The 19,376-nt window shown below is 34.1% G+C and overlaps 1 protein-coding gene across 2 annotated transcripts in view; it reads right to left on the bottom strand.

Moving 5' to 3' along the window:
• LOC130233538 (runt-related transcription factor 1-like) overlaps positions 1 to 19,376 on the bottom strand; it is a 144,732-nt gene that overhangs the window by 25,767 nt on the left and 99,589 nt on the right. The window contains exons 1-3 of one of the 2 annotated variants that reach the window (XM_056463638.1): positions 13,002 to 13,331; positions 4,030 to 4,286; positions 859 to 1,015 (exon numbers count right to left, since the gene is read on the bottom strand). In XM_056463638.1, the coding sequence (XP_056319613.1) occupies positions 859 to 1,015; positions 4,030 to 4,286; positions 13,002 to 13,029 (442 nt within the window). In that variant the 5' untranslated portion in view covers positions 13,030 to 13,331. Of the gene's footprint in view, positions 1 to 858; positions 1,016 to 4,029; positions 4,287 to 13,001; positions 13,332 to 19,376 lie in introns of those variants that run through there. The other variant, XM_056463629.1, reaches the window with a different exon arrangement.

Below are 19,376 nucleotides of genomic sequence, written 5' to 3'. Positions count from 1 at the left end.
CCTAATTGACTGTTAGCCCCATCCTAAAGCACTGATAGCTCCACCCTAAATGACTGTTAGCCCCACCCTAAATGACTGATAGCCCCGCCTTAAAAGACTGATAGCCCTGCCTTAAAGGACCAATAATCCCACCCTAAATGACTGATAGCTCCACCCTAAATTACTGATAGCCCCGCCCTAATTGACTGTTAGCCCCACCCTAAAGGACTGATAGCCCCGCTTTAAAAGACTGATAGCCCTGCCTTGAAGGACCAATAATCCCACCCTAAATGACTGATAGAGCCACCCTTAATGGACTGATAGCTCCACCCTAAATGCCTGTTAGCCCCACCCTAAATAACTGATAGCTCCACCCTAAATAACTGATAGCTGTTGTTTCGAGATGGTTATGATATTTGATTAAAGAGTGCAAATGATATTTAACAAAATAAAGAAGTGCACAGACACATCATTTACAAGAGGCACTGCTGTTTACATCTAAAAATACAAAGAGTACATTTTGATTCCATGCAGACTATACAAGATGCACTGCAAAAGATGCAAGATGCGAGCATAACGTTCATCAAGGCGTGTTTACATAGAACAACAAAGTAAAATTAGTGCATTGTACTAGAAAAGATGCATTCTGTGTGTGAACGGCTCCTTACAATGTTCATCAGCCAATCAGAATCAAGCATTGGCCAGCTTGCTAGTATAAATGCTTTTAACCCAGCATGTGCACACACACAGATACTGGCATGAAAATAACTCTGTCACAGCTCAGTGGTGAATATATAGACCGTGTTTCCTTCTCTTGATGTGTATGTCTAGCTGATGAGCGGTAAGCTGAGATGTTTTTATGTATTTTCAGCATCTCACCTCGTCCACTGCGGCCCACGAAACGCAGGTCGTTGAATCGAGCCACTTGGTTCTTGATGGCGGCTGTAGCGTTGCGGAGCTCAGCGGAGTAATTCTCATCATTTCCCGCCATTACTGTGACCAGCGTTCCGTCTGGGATATCGCCAAGGGTAACCACCTGTCAATCAATTAATGAAGTCATCATAGTTGGTAAACTCAGAGCGCAGTGAATGAGAAAACACAACAAATCACTTCTTTACAGTCCTATTAGCTGAAATAATGACAGAGAAACTCCAGGATGGTGTGATCAAGACATTCAGAAGGAGGAAAACAACAGTGTGAGACTGATAACGGCAGCCAGACGAGAGAATAACGTCAGATTTACTGTACAGCCCCCCATAGACAATGCATTACACACACCTCACATAAGCGCTCATTCGTTTTTGTAATTTGATGCAGAGATGATATAATACATACAGAAATACTTATCAATGTTCATATGTTTTAAAAAAATCTAGATATTAAAAACTTTCAAGAAGTTCAGATGCTGATGAGCATCATGGCAGTCTTATGAAAAGAGTCTATTAGATGCATCAATTATTATCAGCATTATTTATGCAACAAATTATTATCAGAAAATGGTGTAGGTATGAAAGTAGAATGAATAATGAATAAGAAGACATCAGCATTTATTTGTATAATAGAAAAAAATGCAAATGTACATTCATTTGATCAGACAGACAGTGAAATATTACTGAATAATATCATTTAAATATGCAAATGTGCATTATTTAATCAGATAGATTGTAAAATATACTGTAAAACATACTTTAAATCTGTAAATGTGCATTATTTGATCAGACAGTGAAATAATACTGAATAATATCATTTAAATATGCAAATGTGCATTTATTTGATCAGATAGACAGTGAAATATTACTGAATAATATCAATTAAATATGCAAATGTGCATTTATTTGATCAGGTAGATTGCCCAAAAGTGAAATATTAATGTGCATTTATTTGATCAGGTAGACAGTTAAATATTACTGTAAAATATAATTTAAATATGTAAATGTGCATTTATTTGATCAGATAGATTGTAATTATACTGTAAAACATACTTTAAACATACTTTAAATCTGTAAATGTGCATTATTTGATCAGACAGTGAAATAATACTGAATAATATCATTTAAATATGCAAATGTGCATTTATTTGATCAGATAGACAGTGAAATATTACTGAATAATATCAATTAAATATGCAAATGTGCATTTATTTGATCAGGTAGATTGCCCAAAAGTGAAATATTAATGTGCATTTATTTGATCAGGTAGACAGTTAAATATTACTGTAAAATATAATTTAAATATGTAAATGTGCATTTATTTGATCAGATAGATTGTAATTATACTGTAAAACATACTTTAAACATACTTTAAATCTGTAAATGTGCATTATTTGACCAGACAGTGAAATATTACTGTAAAATATCATTTAAATACGCAAATGTGCATTCACTTGATTAGATAGATTGTAAAATTTACTGTTAAACATACTTTAAATCTGTAAATGTGCATTATTTGATCAGATAGACAGTGAAATATTACTGTAAATATAATTTAAATATGCAAATGTGCATTCATTTCACCAGATAGACTGCCCCATAGTGAAATACTACTGAAAAATATACTTTAAACATGCAAATGTGCATTATTTGATCAGATAGATTGCTCAAAAGTGAAATATTACTGTGCATATATTTAATCAGATAGACAGTTAAATATTACTGTAAAATATCCTTTAAATATGTAAAGGTGCATTTATTTGACCAGATAGACTGCCCCATAGTTAAATATTACTGTAAAATATTATTCCAATTATTCCTGACAACTCTGCAGCTTCATATTTTTGTGAAGACCATGATGTATTGTATTTTCTGGATCCTAGAATTAATCATTTATTTCAAAAACATCAGATTTGAAATAAAAACGTTCGGTATCATTGTAATTTTCCTTACTCTCGTTGTATGATTATTTAATCTTCGTCAAATAAAACACTCAGATTACTAATGCTGGGTTCCACACAATGGATTTGTGTTGGGACAACATAAAGGAATTAAGTTAACTCACAAGTTTTTACAAATTTAAGTGGATTGAACATAAAACAATTAAGCTGCTCCTCCCTAAATCCTCAAGAAATGTGTTGTTTCAGCTCATTCTAAATAAGTCGCTTGAACACGCAGCACTTTTCCTGATAATAATTGATGTGTGTTATCATGTCATTATCATCATCCTCGACTTGATTAAACACACATACAGTATATTCTGCCTTTATTATTAAGCAGAAACTTTGCACAGACGCTGAAAGCCAAACAACATTCAAATCCTCTTTACTGTCCTGCGTCACGTCCACTTGTGCAATTATCTGCACATCTAAACTAAATGAGGAGCTGATTTGCATATTAACTGTAAATGTCAGCTCATTCTTCAGCTCTCTCTCTCACACACACACACACGGCTGGCTTTGACAACACCGAGTGCTTCACTTTTATGCCGTCATTTGCCAAATGTGGAAGAAGAAGATGATGAAAGATAATGCGGTCGGTCGCATGTGACGAAAGGACATTAACAACAATTACTGATGCTTCCCTACAAACCACTAGCTTGATTCATGCTATGAGGATAAAAAAGGAGATGGTGAGACTTTAAAATGTCCTTCAACTTTAGAAGAACTGCACAAATGAATCAACTACAGTCACTGTTATGTTAGGAGTAATTGACAATGGGTCATAGAACTATTCATTCATTCATTTTCTGTCCCTTTATTCATCAGGGGTGGCCACAGTGGAATGAACCGCCAACTATTCTAACATATGCTTTACACAGCGGATACCCTTCCAGCTGCAACCCAGTACTAGGAAACACCCATACACACTATACACACACACACTTATACACTACGGCCAATTTAGTTCATCAATTCCCCTATAGCACATGTGTTTGGACTGTGAGCACCCGGAGGAAACCCACGCCAACATGGGGAGAACATGCAAACTCCACACGGAAACGCCAACTGACTCAGCCGGGACTCGAACCAGCGACCTTCTTGCTGCGACAGTGCTAATCAATGAGCAACCAAGCTGCCCAAAAATATTACATATAAAACCAAATTCTGTGATCTGGTACCTTGAAGGCGATGGGCAGGGTCTTGTTGCAGCGCCAGTGTGTCGGCAGGACGGAGCAGAGGAAGTTTGGGCTGTCAGTGCGCACCAGTTCCCCCGGGTTTTCGGACAGCACCTCCACCATGCTGCGGTCCGCCATGCGCAGTTTACCCATCAGGGCGGCGCCGCTGCTCTCCTGAGCGCCCAGCGGCAAACCCTCGCTCATCTTCCCCGAGCTCAGGGTGGTGGAGGGAGGCGTGAAGCGTCGCCCGGGCGCAGGTTCTGAAACACAATTAAAAGTGCGTTTGTTTACTGAAGGCTAACACAGAGAGACTGAGGAAAAGCTTCTTTCTGCTGGAGATACAGAGCAACACACAAGACTGAAATACTTCATTTTGCAAACACTTACAGTTGAATTAATGGGCAAATATGGTTAAATTATTAGTCCTCCTGTGATTTTAAAAAAAAGTAGTGCCCAAATGATGTTTAACAAATCAAGGAATTTTTCACAGTATGTCTGATAATATTTTTTCTTCTGGAGAAAGTCTTATTTGTTTTATTTCGGCTAGAATAAAAGCAGTTCTTAATTGTTTTAAAGCCATTTTAAGGTCAATATTATTAGCCCCTTTAAGCTAATTTTGTTTTGGATTGTCTCCAGAACAAACCACTGTTATACAATGACTTGCCTGATTACCCTAATGCCATGATGCCAAGATCTTCAGCTTAACCTCACGAAAACGGAAATGCTTGAAGTTTCTGCCAACCCGACTCTACACCATAACTTTTCAATCCAGATGGATGGGGCAACCATTACTGCATCCAAAATGGTAAAAAGCCTTGGAGTAACGATTGATGACCAACTGAACTTCTCTGACCACATTTCTAGAACTGCTCGATCTTGCAGATTCGCACTCTATAACATCAGAAAGGTCCGACCCTTCCTATCTAAACAAACATACAGCTCAACTCATTGTTCAAGCTCTTGTTCTTTCCAAACTGGATTATTGCAACTCTCTACTAGCCGGGCTTCCAGCTAACTCTATCAAACCTATTCAGCTGCTTCAGAACGCAGCAGCACGAGTGGTCTTTGATGAACCCAAAAGAGCACATGTCACTCCGCTACTCACCCGTTTGCACTGGCTGCCAGTTGCTGCTTGCATCAAATTCAAAGCTCTGATGTTTGCTTACAAAGTGACCTCTGGCTTTGCTCCTTCATATCTGCTCTCACTTCTGCAGATGTATGTGCCCTCCAGAAACTTGCGTTCTGTGAATGAACGTCGCCTCGTTGTTCCATCCCTAAGAGGGAAGAAATCACTTTCCCGAACTCTCGCATTCAATCTGCCCAGTTGGTGGAATGAACTCCCTAACTACATCAGAACAGCAGAGTCACTTGCTGTCTTCAAGAAACGACTAAAAACTCAACTATTTAGTCTCCACTTTCCTTACTAATCTGTAACTGCCTCTCTGGCTATACCACTAACTGTACTCTCTCTCTCTCTCAAAAAAAAACAACTTACATTACTAATGCTTGGCTCTCTTAGACTTTACACACCTGAAACTTGTCTATAGCACTTATTCACTGCTGCTCTTATAGTTGTGTAAATTGCTTCCTTGTCCTCATTTATAAGTCGCTTTGGATAAAAGCGTCTGCTAAATGACTAAATGTAAATGTAAGTTCAGACTGCATGATTTTAGCCCCGATTTTGACTCGCAGACAGGTTTTGAGAAATCGCAGACAAATGCCTGAACTCACAGACAAATCTATGCTCATGCACGCGAGTAACAGTCACACAGTATAAATGATCATAGACGCGATCTGAGAAAATCGCAGATGAGATATTTGGCGTGCTAAATATCTGGAGCTGTCGGCGATTCAAATCATGCCGTGTGAATGTGTTCTGATTGAAAATAACACCGGCGATCACCTACAGCCAACAAGAGAGCAACATCCACTAGCATGGGTACCTGCAGGGCAGCTGGAGGATGGAGAGGGTGTTAAAAGCGCTCATTATCAGTTTATTTGGACCCAAGAAATGGAGGAAAAACGATTGGAAATTTGGCAGGAGCACCAGTGTCTGTTTGACGTGTCATCTGAGCAATACCATAACCGGGTCAAAAAGAAGAAATAAGTACATTTTCCACCCCACTAAAGGCTTCGTTCTTATTATGTAGTTGATAATAAAATACATACTATGTTACCTCGCGTTGTTGCCATGTCACTTCTCACGTGTTCGGTTGTGATACGTAGTTTGGACAAAAGTTGCCGGCGATTCTTCCTATTTTAAAATCATGAAGTGTGGAAACCTCCTGTCGCAGATCCATCTCGCAGTGTAAACACAGCACGATGGAACGCTAACCCAGATAGACATGTAGTGTGAAAACATCCGTGACATGGCTACTTTGAAAATCCTGCAGTCTGAACTCGGCATAACTTTACCCTAATTAACCTAGTTAAGCCTTTAAATGTCACTTTAAGCTGTCTTGAAGAATATCTAGTCTAATATTATTTACTGTCATCATGGCAAAGAGAAAATAAATCAGTTATTAGAGATGAGTTATTAAAACTATCATTTAGTAATGTGTTGAACAGTCGGCGCCAATAGCCTAGTGGTATTGTAGGCTGACATATAGCACTGACATGCTCACGGCGACCCGAGTTTGACTCCTGGCTCGAGGTCCTTTGCCGATCTTTCCCTTCTCTCTGCTCCCAATGCTTTCCTGTCTGAAGTCTCTACTGTCCTATCATAATAAAGGGGAAAACCCCGAAAAAATTATTATTAAAAAAAATTCAAGTGTTCACACTTAGCTCACGATTTATACGTAGCTTGTTTGGCGTGCTGTCCTGGGAGAGAGCCCTGAGCTCAAGGTATCCTCGAGCCCAGGGCTCCCTCCTTTCACAGGGCGAGGGGAGACTGAGCTCAGGTCGATCTGAACTCCCCCGCTGCTGAGGCCAAGGTGAACTTCCTGAGAGTAAGACATTAGAAAAAAGATTTGGGTTTATTTTATCTATAATATAGAGCACATTTGGATGGTGGGAGGAAACCAGGGAACCCGGGGGAAAATCCACACGGACACGGGGAGAACATGCAAACTCCGCATAGGAACACCAGATGGCCCAGTGAAGACCCAACGCCATTGGTATTCTTGCTGTGAGGCAACAGTGCTAGTCACTGGGCCACTGTGCCGCCCATTCTGGATAAAGGTGGAAGAAGGGGAGGAGGGGGGTTTCTTCCAGACGAAGATGGTTGTAGAGAGGAAATGAGGATATATATAGTGACTTGGGATCCTTTGATTGGAGGATCATGATTAGCCAATGTGGACCAGCTGGGTCAATCATGAGCACATGCTCCTCTCAAAATTAGTGTAATATTAAACTTCAAGAAATGTGTTGAACAAAATCTGCTCTCTGTTAAACAGAAATTGGGTAAATAATATATACAGGAGGGGTAATAATTCTGACTTCAACTGTACATGCACTTTGCACACCCACTGGACCCTCTTGCACATTTAAGCACACACCCTGGACATATATTGTGTAGTTTTAGTGTACTCCACAGGTGAGTGACCACCTGTAGGATACACTGCTGGCTCTCTTACGCTCCAGGCACTTTATTAAAAACACGTCTATGTTTCTGTTTTACATTCATCCCTTCATTATTGTTATTATTATTATTTTAAGGTCACAAGCATGTCACTACATTTTGTATGTGTATGACGTTGTGTGTGACGAAAATTCTTCAAAAATCCTTCGGCTTAGCCTCTATTTCAGGGGTCGCCACAGCGGAATGAACCGCAAACTATTTCAGCATATGTTTTACACAACGGATGTCTTTCCAACTGCAACCCAGTACTGGGAAACACCCATACACACTCATTCACACACACAACGGCCAATTTAGTTCATCAATTCCCCTATAGCGCATGTGTTTGCACTGTGGGGAAACCGGAGCACCCGGAGGAAACCCACGCCACACAGAAATGCCAACCGACCCAGCCGAGACTCAAACCAGCAACTTTCTTGCTGTGAGGCCACAATGCTAACCACTGAGCCACCATGCCACCCACAATTACAACTTAAACATCAAATTTCTGATTAAAGCAGGACATTACTGAACTCTTACCTTACCGAATAACTCACTAACTCAGGTTTAGGTTATGTGTAGGCTTTTAAAGCAGAATCTCATACAATAACACAACATCACTGAGCATTTAATACCACTACGATCAGGGCCTAAATATATATTTAGATGCTCACAAATGAACAAGGTTTTTGCATTGATAGACACTGTATTATTTTGTATGTATATTTCATATAGAGAATATCCCATAATCAAAAACAGACACTGTATTACTATGCAGAATTATTACTCCTAGTAAAATGTTTTATTTGTCAAACTTTAATCTTATTTAGGGCAAACAATATAACACATTTGCTTATATTTAGAACAGTAAAACACGACTTCACCACAGTAAAAGCACTGTAATGCATGAGCGCTTTAACATTTACATTGCATACAAACCCATAATTCACTTTCATTTGTTTGATTGTTGCATTGCTCTTTTCCATTCAAATAAATTATTCTCTTCCAGCGATTTATTAATAAATATACTCTAAAACACTGCAAGAACTGTAGTAAAAGCAAGAAAAGCTTGCAATGTTACTTACAAACATAAATATAATAATAAAAAACATTTTAATGCATAGATCCAGTACTAAAACAAGATGAAATGTGCAATCTTTGGCAATATCTTGTATCGCTCAGCAGTTTTCTATGCAAAATAATTAGTTCTAGTAAAATGAACGACGTATTCAACATTATTATCTTACTTATTATTATATTATAAAGTTATTGTCTTACTTTCAATGCAGTTTTCAATCAAATTGGGCCAGAAAGCACTACTCAATCATAGTAAAAGCTAGAAAAACTTACAATGTTAAACATAAATATAAGATAGTTAAAAATATCTACATTTTAATGCATGGATTCAATACTAAAACAAGAGTAAATTTGCAATCTCTGGCAATAATTACAGTTATAGTAAATAATTAGTTCTAGTAAAATGAGCGACGTATTCAACATTATTATCTTACTAATTATTATATTACAACATTATTATCTTACTTTCAATGAAATTTTCAATCGCATTGGGCCAGAAAGCGCTACTCAATCGTAATAAAAGCAAGTAAAAGCATGCACAAAATAAAAAGCATGAAAAACATATACAATGTTACTTAAAACATTCATATAAGACATTTTAATGCATAGATCCAGTACTAAAATAAGCTAAAAAAACTTACAATGTTACTTCTGCAAAACATACATATAAGATAGTTAAAAATATCTACATTTTAATGCATAGATTCACAACTAAAACAAGAGTATATTTGCAATCTCTGGCAATAATTATAGTAAATAATTAGTTCTAGTAAAATGAGCGACATATTCAACATTATTATCTTACTTATTATTATATTAAACATTATTATCTTACTTTCAATGCAATTTTCAATCGCATTGGGCCAGAAAGCGCTACTCAATCATAATGAAAGCAAGAAAAAGCATGCACAAAATAAAAAGCACGAAAAAAACATACAATGTTACTTAAAACATTCATATAAGACATTTTAATTATTAGATCCAGTACTAAAATAAGATGAAATGTGCAATCTCTGGCAACGTCTTGTATCGCTCAGCAGTTTTCTATGCAAAATAATCAGTTTTGGTAAAATGAACGATGTATTCAACATTATTATCTTACTAATTATTATATTACAACATTATTATCTTACTTTCAAAGCAATTTTCAAACACATTGGGCCAGAAAGCGCTACTCAATCATAGTAAAAGCAAGAAAAACTTACAACATACTTCTGCAAAACATATTTCAAATATATATATATATATATTTTAATGCATAGATCCAGTACTAAAGCAAGATTAAATGTGCAATCTCTGGCAACGTTTCGATCGCTCAGCAATTTTCTATGCAAAATAATTAGCTCTAGCAAAATTAATGTATTCACTATTATCATCTTACTTATTATTAACATTATTAGTCTACTTTCAATGCAATTTTCAATCACATTGGGCCAGAAAGCACTACTCAATCGTAGTAAAAGCAAGAAAAGCTTACAATGTTACTTCTGCAAAACAGACATATAAGATAGTTAAAAATATATACATTTTAATGCATAGATTCAATACTAAAACAAGAGTATATTTGCAATCTCTGGCAACATCTTGTTTTGCTCAGCAGTTTTCTATGCAAACTAACTAGTTCTAGTAAATTGAACGACATATTCAACATTATCTTACACTTTAAATGCAATGTTCAGTCACATTGGGCCAGAAAGCGCTACTCAATCACAGTAAAAGCAAAGTAAAAGCTTATAATGTTACTTCTATATTTTAACAGATTGAACTAGCACTGAAATAAGGTTACGTTTGCAATCACTGGCATCAATGACTTGCATTGCTCAGCAGTTTTCTACATTTTCAGCATTATTATTTTACACTTTCAATGCAATTTTACATTAAATTGGGCCAGAAAGCACTATTCAATCATAGTAAAACCACAACAGTACCCTTCTTTTACACGCCTCATTATTTCATTCACTTCACATCACTCTTTTAGCACTATTGTCACTATTTCTCATGCTCACAGCACGCTTTGGTTATAGAAAATCTGTTTTGCTCATGCACATAATGCACTATGTTTTTAAGGATAGTTTTTCCGGTGCTGTTACCGCGGTGGAGGACTTCCGTGCAGAGAAAAAAACAGGCAAAAAGAGCATTAAAAGCGCCAGACAGCGCAGCGGCCCGCGGTTATTCGGCCGACCACAATCGATGCCACATGAGTGCGGTTAAAACCCGTCTCCAAAACCTGCGCTCCCTCCAAACACACAGCCCAATATAAACACAGCCACTACATCAGGCTAAAAGTGGAGTTTGTTGATGGCTGGTTGGTGTGAGGGAGATGAGGTGTGGAAAAGCGGCAGACGTGCATTTGCAGAAATTCAGGAGAGCAACAGAAATATCACAGCTATAAAAATCACTCTTTTCAGGTGGGTTGTTGGCTGGGGGAAATCATTTTGTTTAATTAATATTTTAATGACTGTTGCTTGTTTTTTCTTTTGTTTTTAATGTCTAATTGCGAAAATGCAAGTTTTATGCTTGTATTTAAAAAACAAATTAGTATTTACAAGTGAATGACCTCTTAATATCTAATAATAAAAATATTTCAACTAAAAATCACTATTTTCAGGTGAACATACTGTAAATAAATGGAGGGTTTTATACAATTCCTTCACATTCCTCGATTAAGTTCATTTAATTTTTGATTGAATTTGTTTTTCTTTATATATTGAGTCAGCTTTTTTTGTTTATTGACATTCTCATTATTATTATTATATATTTATGTATATTTTGATAAGCTAATTATTATATTGAATTTATTTATTTATATATTTTCATTTCTTGGAAGTTGATCCTGTCAACTTTTTTTGTTTATTGGCATCAACATCATCAGCATTATTATTCTTATTTTTTCTGGCATTATTATTATTACCATATATATATATATATATATATATATATATATATATATATATACATGCATACATTTTTTTTTACAAATTTAAGTGGATTGAACATAAAACAATTAAGTTGCCCCCCTCAAAAAAAAAAAAAAATCAAGAATTGTGTTGCTTCAACTCATTATAAATAAGCAGTTTGAACAAGCAGCAAATGTCATTTTTTTAATGATACAAAGACTTAAATATACACATCTTTTATTATATGATATTGTTCTAAACACACACACATCTGTCACACAATTTCACGTTTTATTTAAAAGTGTCTTATTAATAAACACTTGAGCTACGTTTTTATTTAAAGTAAAAACTACTTCACATGTAACATAATATATGCGGTTCAGGATGTTCTTTTGACCTGAATAAAACCAGTTTCTATTAAAAGGTTGAAATGTAATAGCCTACGGTATTTACGAAAATACATAAATAAATAAATAAAATTGATGAAAATATCATCTTTCATGCCAGTTCTGTTTCATGGCTTTCTTCTGTCGTGACAAGGCATTTTGTTTACCATCCACACTGACACTGATCACAATACTTACAAAAATTATATATATATATAAATAAAAATCATATTTATAAATTATACATATCATAAATATATATATTGTTTAATCATTTTTAATAAACTTTGGGACAGTTTGAGATTATTTTAGTATTTCTAGTTTAGTTTTTAGTTATTATTGAGGTATTTTAGGGGTTGTAGATAAATAAAAAAAACCTCACTAACAGTAATATCACAATCACTTATTTATTTCAGGAATTTTAACAAGTTTATCATGAAAATTATATACTTATGTAAAAAAACTGAGGTTGTAATGCATTTTCAGAGTAATACATTATATATCCATTTTAATAACTCTTTTAACTTAGTCCATGCATTTATTAATTAATTTTCCTCGTTTCTAATTATACTTTAATACTAATTTTGAACTATTTTCTTAATCATTTTGCACACTAATATTCTGGCATTTTCTGTGCAGTTCAATAATACGCAAAGAGAACTACACTTTTCCTTATGTACATGTACCTGTATGAATCATGGCATCATTATTAAGGTTGAGGTTACATGTTTAATTCTCTGCACAGTTCAATAATAAGCAAACAATACTAAACTGAACCTGCTTTTTTTACGTAAACAGATTTTTGACTTACACGAGTGTCCCATTAGCATCAATATTACGGTGGAGGTTACAGGTTTCATTTACTGTGCAGTTCACTAATACGCAGACAGAACTTAATTTCAGTTTTGACGTCGCATTAGCATCATTATTAAGGTTGAGGTTACAGGTTTCAGTGATTAGTAACTGTAATAAACATTCAGACATGATGAAACATGACGCGTAAAAATAGTCCCGTGAACGCGCGAGTCACTGTCCCGATTTGAGAAGCGCTCTTACCGTATTTGGCGTCCCAAAGAAAAACCATTTGGTATGTTTTTGTCTCCGTGAGTTTCGGGATGGGGATCCACAGCTCTTAAAAAGCCTGCTGTTCGGTGTGAAGTGAGCTGAACTCAGATCAGTTTTTACGCAGATGCTGTTCCTCTTTCAGCAGAAATCATCATCGGCCACGCGCGTATCCTTTAGAAAGTTAGAGCGCGCACCTGACGCAAACACTTTCGCTTTCTTTAGCTGACTACAAAAGGACTAGCTGAGTTAAAAAGACTAAAAACAGAGAAACACCAGTGAGGGAAAGTGCTGTTCCTGGATCAGATGATGCGCTGTGAATGAATCTCCGGCAGCGACGCGCTTTTACTGGCAATGGGCAGCGCAGGAACGCCAGCCAAGAGAGCTAATTTGCATACGCCAGCCCTCTCGAGCGCTTTCATTGGACAGTGATGACAGACATCGATGGGCTCGACCAATCAGAGATCAGACCGAACTGGGGGGGAGAAAGGGGTCTGAGCAGTCAATGGAATTCCTCGCGCGTGGTTGTTGCTAGAAGGGATACAGCTGCGGCGTGAAGTTAACGGGAATTATTTATTTAATTATCCAGTCATTTTATTTTATGAACGTCTACCCCTACTCCAACCCTAAACTGCCATCACGATAATGTAAAAACAGCAATTATACAGAGTATTATAATTAAATTGCCAATTAAATTGCATTTTTGACGTCCAAACCAGCACAGTAATGTAAAAACAGTCATTATCACTGAGTATTATTTATATTATTTATTAAAATATGAATTAAATGTATTTTATTAAAGTCTACCCCTACCCCAACCCACACAGTAATGTAAAACCAGTAGTTAAACAAAGTATTATTGATATTATTCATTAAATACCCATTAAATTGTATTTTGTTAACATCTAGCCCAACCTCAAACATCACAGTAATGTAAAAACAGTCTTTATTTTAAAGTATTATTCATATTATTTATTAAAATATCAATTAAATGTATTTTATTAAAGTCTACCACTACCCCAAGCCTCACAGTAATGTAAAACCAGCAATAAAGCAGAGTATTATTGATATTATTTATTAAATTACCCATTAAATTGCATGTTATTAGAGTTTACCTCTACCCAAACCATCACAGTAATATAAAAACAGTCATTATTACTGAGTATCATTCATATTAATAAAATATCAATTAAGTGTATTTTATGAACGTCTACCCCAACCCTAACCCTCACAGTAATGTAAAAATATGAATTGTACAGATAATTATTTATTGAATTACCAATTAGTTGTATTTTATTAACGTCTAACCCTACCCCAACCCTCACAGTTAAGTAAAAATATGAATTATTATTGTCAAGTGTCACTAAAATGAAGCTTTACTGATTTATCTGCAGCTGTATCCCTTCTAGATTTCTCCTGTCACTGTTTAATTCACTTCCAAACCTTTCGGAAATAATAAAGTAATACACTGAATAGTCTTAAAGTACTTATTATTAATTGTTTATTTTATCATCCTAATTCAATTTATGTATTTTTAAAAGTATTAATTTAATCAAGGAATTAAATGAACATGTTTAGAAACACTGTATGGCATTGTGTTTGCTAATAGTTGATTGTTTTTTACCAGCAGATGTTGTTTTGTATTTTTTATCAGAAGGAACATGATATCAGCAGAACAAGCAGAAAAGCTTCAACACATCAGCCTGTTCGTCTCACTGATGTGATGCAGATCATGCAAACCGCTTTCATTAAACTGAAGTATATAAACCAAATATGATAATAATAATAATAACAAAAAAAATGATGATCATCATAAACAAAACAGCTGACACATGATCAAGTTCCAAGAAATTTAAATAAATAAATAAATTAAATTGAAATTTAGCTTATGGAAAAATAAATAATAAATAATTAAATAAATAATAACAATAATAAATAATAATAACAACAACAACAATAATAAATAATAATAATAATAATAAATGATAATAATAATAAATAATAATAAACAATAATAATAATAAATAAATAATAATAAATGATAATAATAATAAATAACAACAACAATAATAATAAATGATAATAATAACAATAATAATAATAAACAATAATAAATAATAATAATAATAATAAACAATAATAATAATAATAATAAATAATAATAATAATAAACAACAACAATAATAATAAATGATAATAATAATAATAAATAACAACAACAACAATAATAATAAATAATAATAATAATAATAAATAATAAATAATAAACAACAACAATAATAATAAATAAATAATAATAAATGATAATAATAACAACAACAATAATAATAAATGATAATAATAAATGATAATAATAAATAACAACAACAATAATAATAAATGATAATAATAATAATAAATAATATTAATAAACAATAATAATAATAAATAAAAAAAATAATGATGGTAAAAAACTGACAATAAAATGAAAATAATCATAATTAAATAAAAAATTAGCTTATAGAAAAAAAATAATGTTAATAAATAAATAAAAAAGTTGAGATGACTTCAAGTTGCAAGACATAGAAAAAATAGATAATTAATAAAAATTAAATATGCATATATTAAATAACAAAAAATAAAGAAGAACAAGTTGAAATGAAATGAATAAATTAATAAATATTATGTAAAAAAAGCAAAAAAGCTGACACAAAAGTTTCAAGAGGGGAACTTTCTTTGGTTATTCATCGCAAAATACCACCGAGTGTTATGTTTTAAGGATAACCTGTTGGGTTTTTTCAATAGCCCTGATGATAAAAGTAAGGAATACTTCATTATTAACCTCCTTTTAATTCTTGCAAAACTCCATATGCACCGCTGTAAATTCTCTCAATGTGTACCTTGTTTTATAGTTTTTGAAAAGGAACTTTAACAGTACATTAGAACTATTGCTTCCTCTAAAAATCTCTAAGCTATTACAACTGTTAACTTATTTTCCTTTTTTAATTTGTTTAACACATGATTTTATATGATCTGTGGTTGTTTTTTAGTTTATTTTCTCTCTCTTGTATGTGCTTATTTGATGCTTTACTTCTCTGTAAAGTTCATGTACAATTTACATAACAAATTTGCATGATGCTGTTATTGTTTCCCTGACATTAATAAAAAAAAAGTTTCAAGAGGTGAAAAAATAATGCAATGTCAATAAAACAAGATGTTCCAAGAAATACAAAAATAAACAAATAAAATACTAATATGCATACCCATCAAAAATGAGCTTTGACATAAGAAGTTTAATCTAAAATGCTGAAAAAAGACTCAGTACTGGAGATCTGGAGTGTTTTGAGGCCAAAAGGGGGCAGCAGTCGATCTGCATGAGCAGCAGAATGAACAAATATCAGCATCACACACACACACACACACACACACACACGCACGCGCCCACACACACACACACACATGCACACGCACCGACACACACACACTTCACAATCAGTTTACAGCGAAACAATCAGAACATCAATTCATCATCCAAACACACAACTGTAGTACAAACCATCAGCTGCTGGGTCATTTAAACCAAAATTGGGTAAAAAATTCACTTATATTTCGTCCTATCATTCATTCATTTTCCTTCGCTTAGTCCCTTTATTCATCTGGGGTCGCCACAGCAGAATGAACCGCCAACTATTCCAGCATATGTTTTACGGATGCCCTTCCAGCTGCAACCCAGTATTGGGAAACACCCATACACACTCATTCACACACTACGGGAGGTTTAGTTCATCAGTTCCCCTATAGCGCATGTGCAAGCCAACACAGGGAGAACATGTAAACACTACACTGAAATACCAACTGACCCAGCTGGGACTCGAACCAGCGATCTTCTTGCTGTGAAGCGACAGTGCTAATCATTAAGCCATCATGCCGCTCTTGTCCTATTAATATAATAAAAATAAAACAAGACTGTATTACAGCTAGAATTGGTTTGAAATAACCCAGCATGTTTCAGAGTGAAGATAAGAGTGATACATGAGTATATCTACACTGTGAAGGTTACGAATACAGACAGCACCGTTCAGCGTGACTCATGTGTGCAAACAGAAAGAGCTGCTTCTGTGTTCATCTTCCTTGTTTGTACCGAACATTAAATACAAAACAAAATGTAAATGCTGATGTTAAGTCATGAGATGATGTAGAGTTCAGTCTGTCAGCACTTCAGTCTATAATGAAGAGAAATTAAACAGAACATATAAATAAAGTCAGAATTATTAGCCCCCCTTTGATTATTTTTAAGTGAAGTTTTATAAACTAATTTCGAGAGGAGCACGTGATATGATTGACCACGTCTGGCCGCTCATCTGTAATCAGTAATAATCCAATTAGAGTGATCCTAGTTGACTATAAATGGATCATTTTCTCCCTACTGTTCTATCTTCGTTTGGAAGAATCCCCCCTTCCACCCCATCTCCTCCTTTTCCTCCCTTTTCTAAAGGAGGAGCTCTCGAGACCTACCTGATCTCGGATCTCCTGATATGCTTATCGACCGGGCGGGAGCCCTGGGCTCAAATATCTCCGAGCTCAGGGTTCTCTCCCGGGACAGCATGCCAAACCTGCTTTATACGCCAAGCATATCTAAGTGGGAACTCTTGAAATATTTCCCAAATGATGTTTAACAGAGCAAGGAAATTTTCACAGTATGTCTGATAATATTTTTTCTTCTGGAGAAAGTCTTATTTGCTTTATTTCAGCTTGAATAAAAAAGTTTGTAATTTTTTAAACATCATTTTAAGGTCAATATTATTAGCCCCTTTAAGCTATATTTTTTTCGATAGTCTACAGAACAAACCATCATTATACAATAACTTGCCTAATTACTCTAACCTGCCTAGTTAACCTAATTAACCTAGTTAAGCCTTTAAATGTCACTTTAAGCTGTATAGAAGTGTCTTGAAGAATATCTAGTCTAATATTATTTACTGTCATCATGACAAAGTCAAACATAATTAGTCATTTAAAATTAGTCAGAAAACTGTGTGAAAAAACAAAACTTTGCTCTTTTAAACATCACTCAGGGCAATATTTGTAAAAGGATTGAAATTCAACACAGGGCTCCTCATTTTATCTACCAATCTAAATAATTTGGTCTTCAACTGTAAATAATGTCACTTCTCTAACCTTTTTTAAAATTATCATTTAAATATAGCATTTATCAGATGCTTTATTCAGAGTTCCAACTCCTTCATGGACACCAAATTCAAGGACTTTCAAAATCACTAATATTTGAAAGTGGAAATGAAGCACTCAGTCATGTTTACATTATTTTGTAAACTGATTTCCACTTTAATGGAATAACAAACTTGATCAATGTAACCATTTAGCAGAAAATGACATGTTTTACTCTAGATTTTAGACCTAGGGCGCCGCCATCTTGGAATATCGCTGTGTCTGACGTCACGGGGTTGGTTCAGTTCCCTCAGCTGAACAGATACAGTGGAAGTAAAGGACAAAACACGGAGACTGCAAAGCTTAATTTAACCCAATGATTAAAGTTGTGGGTCTGGAGCTGCTGAATATCTAGTCTAATATTATTTACTGTCATCATGGCAAAGATAAAATAAATCAGTTATTAGAGTTATTAAAACTATTATGATTAGAAATGTGCAGAAAAAAAACTTCTCTCCATTAAACAGAAATTGAGAAAAAAATAAACAGGGGGGCTAATAATTCAGGGGGGCTAATAGTTCTGACTTCAACTGTATATTGTAACTGTATATATTTTTTCACTGTTAAGAGGTGATGTTTAACTGAGAATGGACTTTTTTCCTCCTATTATATTTAGTCTTTGAAAGAAAGTCATATTTTGTTTAGCTTGGCTGGGATATATATATATATATATATATATATATATATATATATATATATATATATATATATATATATATATATATATATATATATAAGGTCAATATTATAAACTTTTATTTATTTATTTTTTCTAATGATCATTTAAGCTACTTATTATGAATGTCAATGAGTGTACTTCTATACCCCGGTCCATTATAGATTATTATTTCTTTTTATATAATAATTATTTAGGCAATATATAAGTATACATATGCATAATAATAAAAATACAGTTAATTAAAATACAAGTTGATATAAAAAGAATCATAAAACTAACAAAACTATTAAAAATCAATAAATAATAATGTAAGCTGTATATTATGAATATCAGTGACTGTACATCTACTCCAATCAACGTTTAAACCTATCATAGATTAACTTTTATTAAATGTTACGGTACTATTATTAGATTAACTTGATCTGCTACTATTCTTTTTTGTCAAATATTATGATTATTAAATCAATTATTACTCATTAATAATT

Source organism: Danio aesculapii, chromosome 1, assembly GCF_903798145.1.
Source record: "Danio aesculapii chromosome 1, fDanAes4.1, whole genome shotgun sequence".
Lineage (NCBI taxonomy): Eukaryota > Metazoa > Chordata > Actinopteri > Cypriniformes > Danionidae > Danio > Danio aesculapii.
Note: the sequence above shows the minus strand (reverse complement) of the source record. Positions and strands in the feature narration are given on the sequence as shown.